This window comes from Harmonia axyridis, chromosome 1 (assembly GCF_914767665.1).
Source record: "Harmonia axyridis chromosome 1, icHarAxyr1.1, whole genome shotgun sequence".
In the NCBI taxonomy this organism is placed as follows: domain Eukaryota; kingdom Metazoa; phylum Arthropoda; class Insecta; order Coleoptera; family Coccinellidae; genus Harmonia; species Harmonia axyridis.
In genome coordinates this window covers 11378762-11399385 of record NC_059501.1, presented here as the reverse complement: position 1 = coordinate 11399385, position 20624 = coordinate 11378762, and the positions used below count along the sequence as shown (strand labels likewise).

The window sequence follows — 20624 nt, the reverse complement described above, 5'->3', positions numbered from 1 at the left end:
TGTAAAAAAAAACATTTTTATTTTTGCATAAGTCAAATGTTGTTAAAATGATACATCAAAAAGTCGTCACTGAAATGGTTAAGGTGGAACATTGAAAAGTCCTGTAAAAAGTGTTTGCATAACTACAGAAACCTGACGTTACGCCACTGATTCCAGATGTTACTGAAACACTCTTTGGTTCACACCCATAGACGCGCGCACCCAATTTTGCTCTTCTTCAGTGGGGAAACTAATCAATACAAAACATCTAGCTCATCTCATCCCTCGTCTCGTCGTTTCATTGACCATTTTTCATTCTTCGTAGACTAACGCTCAAAAATGTAGCTCCCAATCCGGCATTCCACACGGCAATGCCGGATTAACAAAATTCGATTAAACCATCACTCACGTGATGGGAAACGTGCATTTACGTCAAAGCCTCGTTATTCTACACAAGTGACATCATAAAACGCATTAAATTAAAGCGGAGTATTCAACTATTGACTTCGCTCAGTGTTGAAGCGACTTCCATAGTTTTTGGTAGTCGATATGGTCGTATAAGTTGCCCGAATTTTCGATGGACCTGTTGGAGACCCTGATTGTTCTGTCAGAGAAAGCTGCTAGAATTGCCAGATTGATCAGGAAGGATGAACATCTGTTTGGGTTATTGGTCGAGCAGAAAGATCAGGATCACGCCAATCCTAGATTCTTCCAAGATTTCAAGACGTTGGCTGATGTTTTGATACAGCAGATGATCAAGCACTTTCTCGAACTGAAGGTAAGTGTTTTTCTTAGCATTTGAATGTTCCATTGGCTCCATTCACCAATTTAATTCATTTATTTTTCATGCAGTTTAATTTTTTGCTCTCCTTTATATTTCACTGGGTATATTTAACCATTTTCTGTAAAATTAAAATTCTCGAACGGTTCTTATCACCAAGGTATTATTTCATGATAGATTATTAAGTGCAAATTAACATTTATTCACTTGTGAACAATTAAAATTGAAGGTTTGTTTTGAAGTTTTCAGTCTTGATCCATAAATGTTATTTCACTATTAGATCTATTCTTCTTCTTCATAGTGCTTATCTAGCATCGTACATGTTGGCTTTCATAACAGTGTATTAGAACTTGATTATATATAGTTACTCCAATTCGAAACTAAACTGTTGTTATTGTTGCTGAGAACCAATCTCTGAGATATTTTATAGCCTTGAAGTGAAATCTCGAAAATTTTTGACAATTGGGCAATGTTCGTACAAAATTTTAAGGTATGTTCAATGATAAATCTTTGGTAGCATACAAAGAAATATTTTTTAACATCCCGAACATAACAAAATTATATGAAAGAATAGAAAATTCGAGATATAATGGATGGGCGCCCTCTGGAATTTTTTTGGGAAAATATGAGAGCCTTTCGAAAAAAATTGCCTGAATCAAACTATTGAAATTACCTAATGGAAATAGTGAAATCTGAATTCCAATTCGATCTCCACATGTTTCTGGTATTTTTATAATGTATTTTCTTCATTTCAACTTCAAATCTCGAAGCGCTGAAAATACATATAATCCTTCGATTTCTCATCAGGTTAACGCAAATGATGATTTTCTGGCCGAATAATTCCTGTGATATGGCTCCGGCCATTTTTTTTCTCATTTCTCAATCAATAGCATAAATGCCATGAGCTGAGGGATAGCAAGAAATATTGTCTAGGTACATCTGTGATACTCGTTTGTTTTCAGGTACCAAATAACTCATTATTTGGAAGGGACATTCCTAGAAAACTATAATGCAATTTTGTGTAGATATATTGTGCTTTATTGACCGTCCCAACATTTTTGACATAGTGGTAAACTCAGGTAGTTTTCGACTTGTGCAAACTAAAATAGTTGCCTGAAATATTTGGTTTCCAGCTTACTACAAATATCAATTTCCAATGTCGAGAGTAAAACATAAAACTTTTTATAACAAAGTAAAATTCAGTTTAATGTACGATTTATGAAAACTTTTTCGGGTGGATTGGTTAATTATCACGATAAACTAGATAAAAATTACAGGACGAGGATGTCATTTCCGATATTTTCATTCGGAAATATCCAGTGTTTTCCTCCATTAAAATTATTGAAATAGGAATTATATTCTCTAGAATAGAATCAATTTTTGATTTATGAATTTTTTTCATAACAAACTCCTAGGAGTTTGTATATTGAGATATATTATATGTATGTTCTCAATTCCATGAACATTGGTCGTCAATTACGAGAACAGCTTTGGAAGATTTTTTTCATTCGATTCTTGGAAAGTGCAACTTCCTAAACTTAACATTTCAGTAGTGATTGAATTTTTCTTTCCTCAAGGATTTCTGAAGAAAGTAATAAACCGAAATTGAAAAAATTTATTCTCTGGGTTAGAGCATAATTATTATTACAGGTTTTAATATGGCCATATGCATTTTCTGCAATGGTTAACATGATACAAAATTGATATATTTCGTTTATTACTCGCAAGAATTCTTTCCTATACACTGATATCTATTTATTTATGCTTATCAACATATCAAAACTGATTTACACAACAGGCTATTTGACAGTATAAAATTATTGTCCATCTCGAAAATTAAATTTACCGAAAAATAATGTTATTATATGGAGAGATGCCTCTAAAAACTAGAGAATTTCACACCTTTTATCATGTCATTAAAAATGAACTGGATTTACGATTATACCAACTTCTGGAACACTTCAATTTTGTGTTATTTGCATTTCCGTTTATTTGTGTTAAAATTGTTATTTCGAATTTTGACATTTTCTACAATGAAATATGCTGATTATGAGAATTTGAACATTTTTATATTCCCTATAAAAAGTACATTGATAAACGTCAAATGAACAATTTTAGAAGATTTGAATAAACTATCAAATAGCCTATGCTTACAAACCTGCACCTGAATTAATACACAGCTTTCACTTTTTTCACCATCTAGTTAATTTATTCATGGATCATCCTTTCACCGCACCCGCTTCAGCTTTTCATTCTGTTGGTTTTATCGAAAATTCAAGAGGCAAATTTTCGGAAACTTCAGTTTCCAGGTATTGCAGACAGGGTTCGAGGTGAAGAGAATAACACCTTTTGTAATACACTAGGCGACAAAATAACTGTAGATATAAAGAAGACTTCCGAAGAAACTGCCGATTTATTAGAGAATGTTCTTAATGGAGACAAGAAAGCTTCACTTCTTCTGGCGGAAGAGGTCCATAGATCGATCGATATGAAAGATGTTAATACGAAGAGTTTTGATGATGACACTTTGGAATTGGATGTCAATCAGATCGGTATATGGATCGATCCAATTGGTGAGTAGATAATTAATTCAAAGTTGAACAAAAATCAATGGAACCATATCCAAATATCATCGAGTATTTGTCATTTGAAAAAAAATTTGGTGTACTTTTAATTCTTTCAATTAGAGGCTGAAAATTATCGTCCAATTTCACCTCAAATAATATGGGTAATTGTTTATCTGATATGTAAAATAATGAGGAAACCATTTCCTTCATGATTAAGATTATTTATTAATTAATTTCACATTTTCCGCAACAACCCATTCCTAGATTATTCATTTTATGCTGTTTTTTCATAAAATAAGATCCAGGCCTCACTTTTTTGTCCCGTTAATACCAAGCTTCAAAAGATGCGTATCAAAATTTCGAAATATACAGTTGAGTCTGGATTAAGATATTGAAGGTTAAGTGAAGCTTCATTTGGAAATTGGGTGCCGTACAAGTTGAAGCCGAAAGATGTTGATTTGCGTTTATTTGCTTGTGAACAGCTGCTTGCAAGGCAAAGACAGGAGGGATTTCTGCATATACATATAACCATTTTTTTACAATAAAGCCTCAAATTCCGAAAAAAAACTGCGGAAGCAAAGTTGTACCCTTTGTATATAAAATGCCTAATACTGCCGTAACAAGTACCTACAGACTTGGTTGAATATAATATCCATTTAGTGAAATAATAACAAATGCAGAAGATAAAATAAGAAATTTCAGTGTCATTATGATACTGATGAAATTCTAATAATAGTTAAGGGAGTTCTCAAAAATTAAATATAATTTAGTTTATTTTAGTCAAATATATTTTGAGAACCAGCATTCAATCTATTTTCTAGACTCAACGGCAGAATACATAAACGCATCCAGTGATAATTCAGGAGAAAGACAGTCTGGGCTGAATTGTGTGACAATTCTGATTGGAGTTTACAGCATAGAATCAGAAGAATCTATCATGGGTGTCATCAATCAACCATTTTCTAACTTCGAAGAAAATTGGTAAGAAATTTTCTAAATATCGTTAAATTTAGAATTGCTGAAATACTTGCTATCTAACCTCAACGACGGTGTTGTTATATTTTGAAATCACAAAATATATGCGTATCTCTCCATATCTGAATGAATGGAGGAAATCAATTTCCTTCCGACAAGTTTTTCATTAACGGAAAAGATAGGGAAGTGAATTCTAATAGCTTTATTTTGGTGTACGTTGGTTGACGGAAATTTCATATTTGATTATCGACCCATCTGTGACGAATCGTGAAAAATAGAATACGAATCTGGATTCACCATTAGGCTATGGCCAACCACTTATGTAACATCCTGTATATCATCCATATCTATATTGATATGATAGAATCCAATGTGCAATTTTTGGTGAAAAAATATCCTCGATAAAGTTCGACACAAAGCGATAATGGTATATTCTAAAACAAGTTGCTCCTATTACAACAAGTATTAGACGATATTTTCTCTATTTCAGTCAAGTTTTGTGAAATATTATCGAAATTCAATGAAAAATTCAGATTATACATCCTAGTGACATTTGTATTGTATCTTGGCAGTTGGTGTGACTGTTACGAAAATTGGCAGATTACGGAATATGAATTTGAATCAAACGTTTCGAATTTTGAAATATTTTATAATTACGCATTAAATTCGTGAATCATTTCTGCCGAAATCGATTTAACACCAACATAATTAAGAGAAATTGCGAATAATGTCGCAAATTATTTCATTTGATCCAAATTATATCATATTGACAATTGATGTGTGTCGAATTTTGACAGGATTGGAAGTCTGTGTGTAGACAACCACAAAACGAAAAATATAACTGAAAACAATGCTGTAATAAGTTCATTACAGCACTGTTTTTAGAACTGTAATGACTAATGAGCTCATTACGATACTGAAATAGAGAAAATCATTTCCTTTACTCTTTTTGTATCTTGAATCATTGTTTGAAGTTGATTCTTTCGTAAAATAAAAACCTACACATGAAGATCGAAATATATTATAAATATAATAAATAATTAAGCATTATATCAGCATATTTAAGACGAAATTGAACAAAGATGAAATAGAGATGTGGGCTCTAATAGGTAAAAAAAAACGAATAACCGGATATGTGAGCGGATACGGTGATAAACTGGATTATTGATATCAAAGAAAATTATTTCATTTCAGTTCAACCAAAAGCGATAAACCGACTATATAATAATATAATAGATATAATAATAATAATAATAATAATAAAGTTTATTTCATAAATAAATAGACTATTTTATATGGTTCTGATTATGTTATCCGCTTGAAGCTTTCCATGGAGCTCGAAATTTTTATTTCATATAATCACCCAAAATAACAACTGTATCGGTTTTGTGGTCACGGAAATATTGAATATTTCATTTTCGGAATCCTTCTTGAATTATCTTTGTTTCTGGTAATGTGATCAACATAAAATTTGCAAGAAAATTATTTCTACCTCCAAATGCGAATTTTCATCTCGATCGACCCTGCAAAATTGAACTTGAAAAAAAAATTGGATGAGCATCTTTACTGATCCCCTGGCCCGATTTTGGCCATTAATGAATTTCAGCGAGGCATTCGAGACTCGATTCTACCGTGAAAATGTCGAATTTTTAGGTTCTTCTCTTCGCAATTTCGAGCAAAGCTTTCCCATGGACTAATGTTCACACAAAATAGTGAATATACTCAGGGCCGGTGAGAGTAATTTTGGCGCTTGAAGCCAAGAATTTTTCGGCATTCCTGATGAAAAAATATGAACAAGAACATGACCACCCCCATAATCAAACAAAAAAAATAATAAAATAGCACCTGCTCCGTTGATAACACAGAACTTTCTTCTTCCAATGATGAATCTTGCAATTGTATATAAAAAAAATTAAATTCTTGTGAATGAAGAATATTCAAGTGTTTCCATGGGTTTTGAATAGAATAAAACAGCAAAACAGAACAAATGTATATACATAAGTCAAAAATATCGAAATATACATAATATATCGTAAACATAAGAAAACATGACACTACGTACGATCGAAGAATGATACATAATGATTTTATTCCTCTTTCAATAATGAACATAGGGAATTCTGTTCATTTTGATTGGGCTGCTATGCATTATTTATTTTACAGGCGGCTTAGTAAAGGAGATTGAGAGATTTTGTTTGCAGGAAATGTCGGGCGATGTTAAGTGACGCTATATTTATTGTTGTTTGTTTCATGTATTCATAAAATACTATTTTTTTAGAAAGAATGTAAAAGAAAGCAATGGCTTGATAAGTGTTAATGAGACTCTTCTCCAACGCACGGTTAAAAGATGATATGCTGACATTAACTCCACATATGTTACGGAATTTTGACACGCATCTTGAAGTTTGGTAATAACGAAAAAAAAGTAGTATGACGCTGGCGATACCTTCTATGCGCTAGGCCCATGACTTATTGAGTGACGTGAATCGTGTTATCATATGAATTGAGTTTTCTTTATTCTCGAAAATATTAATCAAACAAATCAATAATTATTTTTTTTTATTAAGCTGGACCGGTGAATGCATATGGGGTGTTTGTTTCAACTCTACCAGCCTAAGTTCTCTAAACATACCAGCGACCAGAACACATGTTGCATATTTGAGCAGTTCTGAAGATGAAGACGTGAAGTTACAGCTGCGCAATATGGGTTACACCATCAAAGAAGCTGCGGGAGCAGGTAACAAAATTCTTAAGGTAATCAAGAATCAAGGCGATTGTTACATATTATCCAAAAGCACCACTTTCAAATGGGACACATGTGGTCCCCAAGCGATTTTAAGGTCTTTGGGTGGTGATATCGTGACCTATACAGAGGCAGTCTGCAATCGTGTAATTAGTGTGAAGTATCCTCATGATGTTGGATGTGAGAAAGATGCTAGCAACTTCGGTGGATTGCTGGCTTTTAGAATAACGGATGTTTTGGACGACTTCGTTCGATGACGAAATATCGTGTAAATAAATTTTTGTATCATAAAAACAAAGTCTGAAGGTAAACCTTTTACTATTTTTAAGGATTGTTCATTTTTGTACTATTGTAACTATTATTAGATATAATCTTCAAGGAATGCGTTAGGTACTTCCATAATTGAAATATAAAAAATTGATTGATGATAAAAATATTAATATTTGGTCAAATTTTTCCATAGATCTAAAATAGTTTTTGATGTTTGTTTTCAACTTGAATGAAAGTAATCCCGCTATTCGGAATCTTAGATATTATAAGGCAAGTTTAATTTTTTGAAGATTCAAAAGGATCAGGAAACTAAAATTTCAAATTGACGCAACTTAGAATGTTGCGAAAAATTTAGATGTCTTGGAATAAAGGTGTGCTCATTGATTTTATTATCATGCGATGCGAACTAATGTTTGGCCAAATTCCTCTTTTATCTATAGGTGGCGCTATATGAAGTTTTGCGAATCTCCTTTATCCATTTATTTCTAGACTTCTTAGCAGAACTTCGGTATCTCCATTATCTTTCATAATTATTCTAGAAACTAAAATATGAAATAATTTCTCCGTGGAAACGTAAAAAATAGGCTGAGATATCAAATTGATAATTATTATTAATGGGCAAATTATTTGTAAACTCAACCAAAATAACAAATTGAAACTAAGTTTATTCCTCGAATATATCTCGAAGTAGCTTCTATCTGCTGCTTGCAGAGATCATCTTAAAATTAGGTACAACAAAAACTATTATAGATCAAAATGAATATTATAATTAATCGTTCGAGAATATATTTATATAAAATTAATGCGTAAAATTATAGACTTTGCAAATAATTATTAATTATAGATCTTAAGAAAAGGAGGTGTAGAAACAAGGAGTCACAATGATTATTATAATTGATCGTTGATCAAAAATTAATACTTATCTAATGAATTGGGATAAGTAAAATTATAGATTATAGACTTACCAAATAATTATTAATTTGTCGCTAAATAGGTGAATAGATATTTGAAATTATTGATTTCCGTATCTATATAATGTATTATGTATATAAACGAGTGAATAATTTATTATTTTTTAGTATTAGCAATTTTTTTTTTTTATTCAATTTTGTCAACGGATTGTATCATAATTATATGATACTTTCGTGAGTTGAAGAGAATGCAAACCAGTTAGCAATTTATATAAAAATATAAATATATGGTCTAAAACTATATATTATGTGAAATTTAGGAATTATCTACAAAATTTTTTAGGGTGGATATCAATTGAGCAACAAGAAATTAATGACTTATATAGTAGCTAAGAATCGCAATGATAAATTAATTTGATCGCTTATAAATTCTAAAAATGAAATTTATTGTATTTTAAACCTTAAAATTTTTAATGATTCGATAGATTTGTGTGATTACTCTTATATTATCGATTCGATACGGTTATAAAAGGAAATATGAAATCATCCATTCACGTGTGGATTATGTATATAACGTGGAATATTTGAAGTGTTCATATAAAGTTAAATCATTCCGAAAAGGAATTATTTTATCTAGTGTAGGCAGGATGCATATGATTAATATGGATTATTTTTTGATACTATGAAATTACTGTTTTTTTTTGTGATCTTCTGCACCTGGAACTAGGTCATATGCAGATGGTACATCTTTCTTCGATTTAGGAATTTTATCTTATTTATTTATATTATAATTATCTGATAGTACCCCCGTAACCCATATATTTTTTTATTAATTTGTCGTGAAAGATATGAATATTTATCTTTGCATGGAAACGACAGATAAATTATTGAGTTGGCAGAGTTCTCTTAATATATATTTATATTCTTCTTGAAGTAGCTTGCATTTTTCGTAGGTAGTTTTTTGTTTTGTAATTTATGACTGTATATAAAATTTAGAATTCTAACTTGCTTCAGGTACTCAAGCCCAGGAATCATAATGTTATATGTTTGATCGTTCACAAGTTTGAAAATTAAAATTTATTGGATTTGAAAATTATTATTGGAAATTATAAGGATGTCAGTATATCTTGATTAACGTGTAAGAAAATTTGGAAAACTAAACCGAGTGTTCAAAATCGTGAAAAATCATTTTGGAAATGAATTATTTCGTCGATTGTATATAATAAGTATTGATTACTTTTTAATATTAGAAAAAAAAAATGGTTGTACAGGTACGTCGAGAATGAATTTTGGAGAGCATTATTTTGGAAATTAATATTTTCATTGAGTGTATATAATAAGTATTGGTTACTTTTTACGGTCATGGTGTTACGGGTAATTCGAAATTTGGTACATAATAAATTTAGGCCAATCTTTTGAAATTTAAAATTTTATTAATGCTCCGCATGAGCCGACTGCGATTTTGATTGATATTTGGTTTTTTTCGTAAATAATATGTTTATTCTAATTTAATTATTCTGTTGTAAATTAGCATTTTTTGAATGTATTGAAGAGATTTTGTTACAGAACTCAAGATATTAAATCGTACTTTTTATTTTCGAAAATATATTCCTATTATTTAGATTTTCATTCAACATGTTTTGTTCAAAATAATTTTTACAGATATTTGAGATACGTTAGTATAGATAATAATGAATATATTTCACGTCAACTGCTTCGTATGCAATCTGATGGAATATTTCTATCATTATTTATACCGTGTCATCTTCATTCTTTTAGGTTGAAATCATTATTTTTAAAATATCAACTTTTCTTTACCTAATTTACAAAAATTTAGGCGCTATAGTGTCATCGTGAAATTATTACATAATATTATTAAGCTGTACATATATAAAAAATTGGGAAGAAGAACAACATTAGGCTAGAATTCATAGATCAGAGTGAAGATATGTGATATCTGCTCTGAAATGTCCACATCAAAATGAAGACTTATTATTACTTGATTACTTGAATTGATATCTACAAATTTGTTATTGTAACATACGTTTTAATCCGCTCATTCTGAAACATTTTTGTATATACGCAATTTTTCTGGATACTGAATACATTATTGACATTGTATTAATAAGAATTCCATTCCTGGTCTTGGGTATTTTTTTTACGTTTTGGAAAAATTTGACCATTCATATAAACTTACGTTAGAATATTCTCATTATTTTTGTTTTTTGATTTTTCTTTTAGTGGAAAACGATTTGATTAAAATAAAAAATAATTTACTTTTTTTCCATAAAATTATTATATGACAATGAAACTGCAATTGTTTTTCTCCATTGGTGATTTTTACATTTTAATTGATATCAAAATAGAAATTTTGATTAGGCTTATATGGTTTCGTAATAAAATAGTAGGTACAAAGTGAAAATTATGATATAGATCAATAAAATGAGAAATGGGGATATGCCGCTATTACTTACTAAAATATTCAGTTTACATCTGTTTGATCAATAAAAAAATATTTCGGGAATTATATCTATTTATTTCAAGGGATTATTATGAGGAAGACTTAATTCTTTCGAATGTTTTTCATATGTAGAATACAATGATTTGAAATGTGAACACCACAAAACAGTGCAAATCAATTGTCATATAAGTATAATTAATTAATATTCGTATTATAATTTTGAGGAAATAACTAAGTTAAATATTTTTTATTTAAAATAAATTTCCATGATCTGGAATCTCATCCATAATTCAATTTTTAGTAAAACGAGATGTTCCATATATTACCATATATTTACCCTTAGTTTAGATGGAAGCTTTGAGACTATTATTTTTGTTATAAGAATTCTATCAAAACTGGAATGTATATAATTAGGTTAAATATAATAAATAAAATTATTTGTTATGATCATAACTACAGATTTATTATTGTTACAATAATGAATCCATAGATATCATCACAATAAATAATAATGAATAATTACGAAATTCTATTATGAATTTTCATTCTGAATCATTTATCGCTTTCATCCGGTACATGTGAATGAATAAAACATTCTAGAATTGAGTAATTATCATTTTATCACTGAAGTGTTTAGCATAGTGTTACTTATGATTGATAATTATTTTTTTGAGTATTTTCTCAACACTCCACATTCAAATCGAATATGGCGAATATGGGACTATGGGTTCGAAAAAGATAAATAGAGGTGATATGTTACAACTTGTAACTATTGTAAGTATTGCCTCATTGTACAGTAGTTGATTATCATCATATATTATCATATATATTATGAAGAAAAAATTGCAAATGTTCATGTCAATATGTATCTTACGAGCATTTATATTGGAATAATCTTATCAAAACATTTAAATATTTTTAGTCTATACGTACCTATTCTTACAACATTTCTTGTTTTCTGCTGTATAATTCTTTTTTGGCGGAAAACAAGTAGGTTTATACATTATAATGGTATTTGATTTATTTTAGACGAAATTTATTCCTGTAATCGGAAGATACCTATTGTGTTTTTATTTTTCTGAGAATACTCTCAGAAGGGCTTGTCCACAAACGCTGGTTCCGTATGAGGTGTTACATAAAAAGTAGCTTGTCGCTAAATGTTGCCTCATTGTATAGTAGTTGATAAGGACTTTCATTATTATTGTGTGAATAATTTTTCATTTGTGTATTATATTGACATTTGGTTGATTTTAGCCTAAATTAATAATTTACTTTTCTGAGAATCCTCTCAGAAGCCATAACAAAAAGATAGGGGTAGTATGAGGTGGTACATAAAAATAGCTTGTATTAAATGTTGCCTCATTACTTGTATATAGTAGTTGATAACGACTTTTATTATTATTATCCTATGAATCAGATTTCGAAATTATAATATTCCTGCTCATGATGTCAAGGAAAAATCTTGATATTATAACTTAAGACATTCATTATATTACTACATTTGTCATGTTTTTTTTGGTGTAAAATTTTGACGGTGAACGTGCTGTCCATTTCTGGGCATAGACGCCGGGTCCTCGCATAGACCAGTTAATAGTAGTTAATAACGATTGTTATTATTGAATAAATGATACTTCGAAATGTCCAAATTTGTCGATTGAAGGGTCTCAAATATTCATTGTATTTCTTCATGTTTCTCATGTTTCTTACTGTAAAATACTTTTTTGACGGAAAACAGTTGTTTTCCGTATTAAAATCAAGCTAAAATGACAACTCAGTATTGTTTGCTTCTTTTGAAAATTCTCTCAAAGGTAGTCTGAATTTCTGAATTAATATAAGATGTTTAGAATAACTCTATATTTGTCGCACGACATTGATTCTATTTGTCACGAATATTTGTCTGAAAAAATTTTTAATGAACATTAATTATTTTTAGATGATGTATCTAGAGGAATTTGCGTAATCCCAATTAAAATTTGTACTATATTTATCACTATTATTAAATCTTTATTCTTTCAAGAATTCTCTCGAAATTCATAATGTGTATCCTCTCTATTAATTGTATTGAATTGTATGGATGTAATAGTGAAATTAAAAAACAATATTTCTATACCTTCTTTTCGTTTTAATATTTCTCGTTTCTCATATAGATGTAACACTGGGATCATTATGCCAAAATCCTCCTCATTGATTTGAAAAAGACACCAAGAATATCACTGAAACCAAATGTGAAAATGTTGCCGTATCTTCTGTTATTTTCGGATCTTGAAATTATGTATTGGATCCAGTTATAATGATACTTGGTTGAGGTGAAACAGTTTGCAGATTGCACACAATGGTGCTTTTTTCCAAATGAAATGACTCCAAATAATTGACCGTTGCATATGAGTGGTCCTCCGGAGTCACCCTTGAAAAATAAATAGATTTTTATGAGAGTAAAAGAAAAATTTGGTGTACCCTTTGTTTCGTACCACGATTAGTTTATCGCGGTCTAATCTTTGGGATTAAACCTGTTATGACCAAATGGTATGGCCACAACCCAAATATAGTCGATGTTCTGTAAAAACACCGATTCTGTATTCATCTACACTGAGATAATCGTAGTGCAGAGGGATAGGTCTAGGCTAACACTAAAACTATTTCTTGCACTGAGTTTATTTTCTTGTTATCCAACTTGATAACAAAAACTTGTTACGAGTTCATACACTGTTAAGTATACAAAAAGTATAAATGAGCTTCTACGTTTGAAGGGATTACCCTCTTTAACTAGAAGTACTAACACTAACTAGTGAACAGATATAATAGGTGTATAAGTGGTTACAACATATTTAGACACTTTCAAAATAACATTAAATCTTCCCTCAATTTGGAAAGTAGGAGATATATTGGCTACTCATATTTTACACTAAAAAGTGGAGGATTTAGGGATGAGGCTATGTGGGTGGAAGAAAAAAGCGGAGTCAAAACCATTACATAGAGTACCATACGAAGTATAAAGGGTGGCCACTTTTTCAATGGGATTGTATTGGTAACTTTTGAACCATAAGGGTTAGAAGGTCGGTCAAATGGAGAAAAAGTTGCATGCATAGAAGCATTATCAAGCAGTTCAAATAAATCGAGATTATCAGGGCCGGTTATTGAGATATCATAAGAAAAGTAAATTCTGTCATTTTGATTCTTCTTTTTTTCCCACTTTATTTCAAATATTATCAAGAAATGTTACAGGAATTTTTTATTCGACAGTAAATTGTTCTCAATTGGACGTAATCAGATTTCGTATCCAACGTTTCGTGTTAAACGAATTATCATTTAATGACAGAAAATCGAATGATTATTCGAAAGTAAATGAAAATGAATGAAGTAAGTTTTCGAAATGTCCACCATTCTGTAAAATGCACTCAAAGGTTCTGGAACCCATACTTCTTATGCATTTTCTTATTTCGTCTTCTTGAATACCTTCCAATACATTCTCAATCTTCTCGCGAGAAATCACTATTGTTGGATTTGTCATTTCTTCCGTTGAAACAAATTACAGAATCGAAATTTCTTTTGATATCATTACGATATAAGTTTTGTAAGGCTTGGTATTCAAATTTAAAATCATTGTATTCGCGTCTCTTGACTATTTTATTAACAGCAGTTTTTGATAAATTGTATTCACTACAGATCCGACCCAAAGAAAATTGGATAAGGGTCAAAATCACCTGAAAATCAACTTTTAATGACATTGTATGATATTATATCGTTGAATTCAGCGTTAAAAGTTATTTCGAAAAGTGTCATAAAATATACAGGTCCGTATTGAAAAAAATGAGGTTGAGGGTGGCCCAGAGAACACGAAACGTTGGATACGAAATCTGATTACGTCAAATTGAGAACAATTTACTGTCGAATAAAAAATTGCTGTAACATTTTTTGATAATATTTGAAATAAAGTGGGAAAAAAAGAAGAATCAAAATGACAGAATTTACTTTTCTTATGATATCTCAATAACCGGCCCTGATAATCTCGATTTATTTGAACTGCTTGATAATGCTGCTATGCATGCAACTTTTCCTCCATTTGACCGACCTTCCAACCCTTATGGTTTAAAAGTTACCAATACAATCCCATTGAAAAAGTGGCCACCCTGTATACATAGTAAATAGCCAATTTCAACATGTGCGAACAAATTCCACTTAAACCAATATTTTTAAGTACCTGTGACGAAAGGGGATCCGATAGATCGGCTAAAGTGACCCTGACCATTCATAGACCCAGGGTGTTTTCGTTTAAATGACTCAAATAAAGAACTTACATTCCTTCACGTACAGAAACTAAAACATATTGGTCTTTTTGGGTTCAGATTTATGACTAGGAGAGAGGTATGCGGATTTCATGTGAATTCTTCGTCTTAATTTCCAACAGATAGGAAACATGAATTGATTTCTAAAACGTATCTTGTCGTAAGAACCAAAAAATGGGAATATAGACCAATTGTCTATTTATTACTTTCACATGGGACCCAACACCTACGTAATTTGGCTCGTAAATTCTAGCGAAACTTTTTATGATTTTATACTGTATTTACGTTTCATACTTTACCAATTTCGGACATCCCTGCGCGCTATAACCACATATCTTGGAATTATCGTAGGAAAACCAAGAAAAAAATCGATAACAATCCTCTGAAGGCAATATTGAAACTTGAATTTCCATTAAATATGGGGTGGCGACAAGTGGTGTTTCTTTCTTTTCCTGCAATGAAGAACTTGAGGTAGGTACACAATTTTTTGCATTTTTCCGTAAACCTTACATTTGTAAGCCCCCATCCAGATATTTTGCATATTGTTCCATAAGGTGGCATAGATTCTGAAATGCTAATAGATTTGACAAAGGGGCTCTCTTCAAGTGGTTTTGAAAGCTGAGAATGAGTAGAAGCTTTAATTGAATATTTTTTGGAATTTCGACATTTCCTTTTACCTCATTTTTTTTCCTTACAAAGTTTGAAGAATAGTAGGGATAATAAAATTTTTCAGTTAACATTTCGCGGAGTTATCAGAATTTGAAACTCCAATAAAAACTATTTAATAAAGAAGTGGTGGTGAGTCAGATTGTTTAAAAATCCAGAAATCTTTTGGATTATGCAGATTTTGAAGAATTTGAACTTCTTGTTCAAATTGTCATATTTTTTATTTCACTCTATTCATTATATAACAGAAGTCAAACTAAAATTGTATTTTTAAACGTGCATAGTTATGGATCATTGCTGCCTTGAAACATTTTTAAAAGTAATTAAGAAAAACGTTCTCAAATGCAAAAACAAATGTCTAGACAATATTCATTGTCACGAATCGATGAGAACCTTGGTTCAATTGGACAAAGTGCACAACAAACTGCTTGACCAGCCACCATATTCTTCAGATCTATCCCCAAGTGGTTACTGGCTATATGCAAATCATGGAAGAATACTCCAGGAAAAAAAATTGGCTCAAATGAAGGCAAAGACATTAGGTGTACAACTTTGCTTCCGCCATTTCACAATAGATGGCTGTAGCGGTAAGTGGTAGTCGAAATAAATAGATCGTAGATGTCATACAATAACGCCATCTAAATATTAGTCGATTTGTGTCGCTTCATAAAGTTATTCTCGATTAAAGCTTACGAGTCAAATTCTCGTTATTTGCGAGAGGTTTCAATTTTCTGCTTTAATATCAAAAAATCTGCGGCTGAGGTTCATCGAATGCTCTCAAACACCTATCTTCGCTTCAAGATCGGTGATTTTGACGTCGAAGACCAGCATGGCGTTGGAAGAAAGTAGGTTTTCGAAGATGCAGAATTGGAGGCATTACTTGTTCAAGACTCGTGTCAAACGCAACGTAGAATTATTGGGAGTGACGCAACTAGCTATTCAAAACGCCTGAAAGTAATGGGAATGATTCAGAAACGAGAAAATTGGGTGCCCTATTAGTTAAAGCCGAGAGATGTTGAACGGCGTTCGTTTGCTTGTAAATAGCTGCTCACAAGGCAAAGACGGAAGGGATTTTTGCATCGCATTGTGACTGAGGACGAAACGAAAAACGGATTCATTACGATAATCCTAAGCGCAGAAAATCATGGGGATATCCCGGCCATGCTTCCACCGGCCAAACCGAATATTCACGATTCCAAGGTCATGCTCAATATTTGGTGGGACCAGCTCGGGGTAGTGTATTATGAGTTGTTAAAACCGATTGAAACAATTACAGACGATCGTTAGCATTAAATCATAAATGTATAACTAGTTTTTCACAATGAAGCCTCAAATTTCAATAAAAAACGGTGGAAGTAAAGTTGTAATATAAAAAAATTTATTAAGAAAAGTGTGGGTACCTAAAATTTGTTTCTATCACGATTTTATTTTTGTGAAATACTCACCTCTAATAATGCGATATCATTCTGTATCAAAGTCGAGAAATATCTAGGATGTTGGTGTCTTTTCCAGACGTCCCTGTAGATAGTTGAATTACTCCATTCGTAAACAGACAAGTCACCAACAATTATCGTGAACTCTTGAATATTCAATACTTTTTCCTGATTGTAGGCACAATGAGCAGCTGTTAATATGAACCGAGGATGGATTATAGTACCACCGCAAACATGTTCTGTTCTGTATCTCACAGATACCTATAATGAGTGGAGTATTGATAATTTTCGAATTCGAGTGTGGGTATAATGTATATAGCGTAGGTGAGCCGCCCTAGGCACTGTAGTCCGATATTTTAAAGGGCGATTCTCCAGTTAAATAACTGTACTTATATACTATGTACTTATATACTTATGTACTAATGTAATTTACCTTTATACTTATGTACTAATATATGTAGGTATATGTACTTTTCACCTTATAAATATAAGGTGAAAAGTATATGTACTTTTCACCTTATAAATATAAGGTGAAAAGTACATATAAGCATGCGTCCGCAAGGCCTTCATTTTCGAGATAGAGGGTATGAAAAATTTTATTTTGGTAAAGTTTGCCATTTTCTAACAAATAATCACAATAATAATTACAATAACTATGCATAAAGATATTATCTTTGACATGAGAGCACAAAAAAAAAAAATTGAAATAACTCTACTTGACACTTTTATCTTCTAAGAAATCGCATCGATCAATTCAAATCAAAATATCTCGAAAACGTCTGCTTGTTGCGACTTTTGATAATCATACCTTTTTCACGTAAAAATGATAAAAAAACCGATATTTCCTCTAGAAAATGTGATACATACATACACGACAAAGTTGTGAATCCCCAAAAGAGACAAAGACCTGTAGGTGACGCCCCCTACAATTAAGGGCCAAACTAAGATCAAATTTGAATTTACCATATTGAGATATACCCAAATACCAATTTTCGTCCAAATATCGACATTACTTTGAAAATTATTTACGAAAAACCAAAATGAAAGTAAATTTTTAACACCCTCTATCACAAAAATGAAGGCCTTGCGGACCCATGCTTATGTGAACTTTTCACCTTATAAATAACTGAGGAATCATTCTGTGAAATTCGGACACTTATTACATGACATCCTGTATACACTGGACCCCAAAATTAACCGGATGAAAAAATTCGCCTAAATTCAATCTTGTATAACTTTTTTACCAATTCCGATAATTTTTTGAAAGTTCGCTGATATTTTCACCTCCATCATATACTGATATCGATTTCACCATGATGGAAGTATGCGTTGGCAGGGTAGCACCAAGAGTTGCATTTTACGTTCAATTTTTCAATATGCAATTGTAAGGGATTTTCCTCATTTGTAGCAATATCTTCTGTGTAACAAGCTTTGGTAACGAGTAAATTGGCGGTAAACAGTTCAGTGGGAAATCCTTGCCAGGCGGAATAAGTATCTTATATTGAGGATGTTCAGAGGATGTTTCTCAAATTAGGTTTTCTGGGAAAACATGGCTTTTATCCCGATAGAGGATATAGTTACAACTCTCTCTGGATGAGTTCAATTTTATTTCGCTTAGAAAGGTCCGCAAAATTAATTAAATGATCGATTCGATAATTCTTCTTTCATCGATATATTTAAATTTTCCTCCTGTCACATCCTGATCACATGTGACTTTTTATATTGATGTACCTAAAATACTGAGCATAATTTTTATTGTCCACTTACGTCAATGTGCAGGAGTTAGAACAATCTTCAGAGTGTGAATATATTTGTTTTTTTCACCAATATAGGCACTCATGGTCCAGTGCACTAAGGAATTGAATTTTTTTTTAATCTTTTTATTGTAGGCGTATAATCTTTATATTTTATAAGATAGTATCATTATATACACCTGTAATTCGACTTTATGTCCTGTTGGTTGTATTATTTTCAAAATGGAATAAATAAAAATAAAATAAAACATCATGTTGAATACCTGAACCTCGATCTAACAATATTTTTTAGTACGACATTTTCAAGCCATACTTCACTGAATGTTGTACATATTTGTATTATTATTCATACCAATATTCACTCTTAAAGGGACGTTTGACTTTCGGTATATTTTATGCATTCCTTTCTAACACATTGATATTATATTTCAAGACACTATTACTTTATGTTTTATGGTAAATATACTGTGCTTTTGTTCATGACTCAGATCTTCCGGGTAGAAACTCTTTGAACAAACAAGAAATATCCTCACCATTTTTGGAAAACCGGTTAACACTGTTTCGAAAAGGTTGAATACAGTACAATTTTTTTTTCTAATTTTCATTAGCTTTGGCACTGAACATCTGAACTTCAAGCCAAAGGAATATAACAATTATCTCTAGTACGCACCTGAAATGGATATAACAATCTAGATTCCACCTTAGTACCTCCTACAATTCTTGGATTTCGTTTTCTAGATTCTTGCAAATCAGATATTTCTGCAACAAATAAAATTCCAAGTAGTGTCAGTAATGACATATTTCACTATACATCATCAGTATTGAAATGTCTGAATAAAGTAATAAAGTTGGTTATTAAATCCCTCTCTTCTGCAAATTCGAAAAATTCACTGTGATACAGAATTTAGTGCCTACCTACTTTTCATTTCGAATTCTCAACCACGGTATTAGCGAACATTGGAAAATGGCATATAAGTAGCTTATATCAATATCGAAGTCTGTTTTTAATGGAACAGTTTTACCAACCTAAATATATCTATGGCATAATTTCAGAGACATTATCTATTGAGCCGCATCAAGTTATGAAGATTAAAATTAGAAATCGAATGAAATATGGAAACGAGCTCTTTTGAGGGATTTTCCTTGAACAGATTTTTTGATATCATTTTTACATTATTCGAAGTTCGGTTCCCTAGATCTTGCATCAAAAAAATTTATCCATCGTAGCAGAGGGTACAAAAGGTTATTAACATGGAAGTGTCCAGTCATATGAAAAACGAAAAATGTACCAATGAAAATCATTCTGACTTTAATTTCAGCTCTAATGAAGAAGTTATTGCCGAGGTTGATGCATTTTTTGAAAGCACAGATGAATTTTCAACAGAAAAGGAATCAAGGTACAGAAAGTTAGAGAAGCGTTAAAGTACATAGATTACTGCAGTTTTGTTGGGGTAAGCAGAATTATATAGAAAAAAAATGAAAAAATAACTAATATTTTAATATTATTGCAAGTGAAATACTGCTCTTTTTTTCAGGGATATCGGTTTTTCATCTCGGGAACACTCATATCATCAGTAGAGAATTGCTTTGTACACCTTCTATGTCCATAGCGGTGCATAATGTCGTAAAACTGTTTGGTTTATATGGTATGAGGAAAAAAAATGAAACAAAATGAAACTTTAAAAACCTGTATAGCGAAAACAAAGCGTTACGGGTCCTTATTTTTGTGTTTTTTTTTTCTTTAAATTACTTGAGGAACCTATTATTTCCGTTTGTACTTTCAATTTAGAAACATCCTGTG

The 20624-nt window shown here is 31.2% G+C and overlaps 2 protein-coding genes across 4 annotated transcripts; one reads left to right on the top strand and one right to left on the bottom strand.

Annotated features, from left to right (window-relative positions):
* The first annotated feature begins 9 nt into the window (after positions 1–9).
* On the top strand, positions 10–12796 carry LOC123685312 (inositol polyphosphate 1-phosphatase). Of its 2 annotated transcripts, none has more exons than XM_045624971.1 (4): positions 10–757; positions 2964–3333; positions 4149–4308; positions 6870–12796. In XM_045624971.1, exons 1-4 carry the CDS (start codon positions 557–559, stop codon positions 7300–7302), a joined length of 1164 nt encoding a protein of 387 aa, XP_045480927.1. In that variant the 5' UTR covers positions 10–556; the 3' UTR covers positions 7303–12796. The 2 variants fall into 2 exon arrangements, with proteins under 2 accessions (XP_045480927.1, XP_045480929.1); XM_045624973.1 differs by having other exon boundaries at positions 12–757; positions 3063–3333.
* Positions 11674–19646, bottom strand: LOC123685319 (trypsin-2-like). 2 transcript variants are annotated; one of them, XM_045624978.1, is made up of 5 exons: positions 19494–19645; positions 17082–17330; positions 15481–15588; positions 15270–15422; positions 11674–13091 (listed from the first exon to the last, which is right to left on the bottom strand). In XM_045624978.1, exons 1-5 carry the CDS (start codon positions 19620–19622, stop codon positions 12852–12854), a joined length of 879 nt encoding a protein of 292 aa, XP_045480934.1. In that variant the 5' UTR covers positions 19623–19645; the 3' UTR covers positions 11674–12851. The 2 variants fall into 2 exon arrangements, with proteins under 2 accessions (XP_045480934.1, XP_045480938.1); XM_045624982.1 differs by having other exon boundaries at positions 12789–13091; positions 15265–15422; positions 19494–19646.
* Positions 19647–20624: the final 978 nt, after the last annotated feature.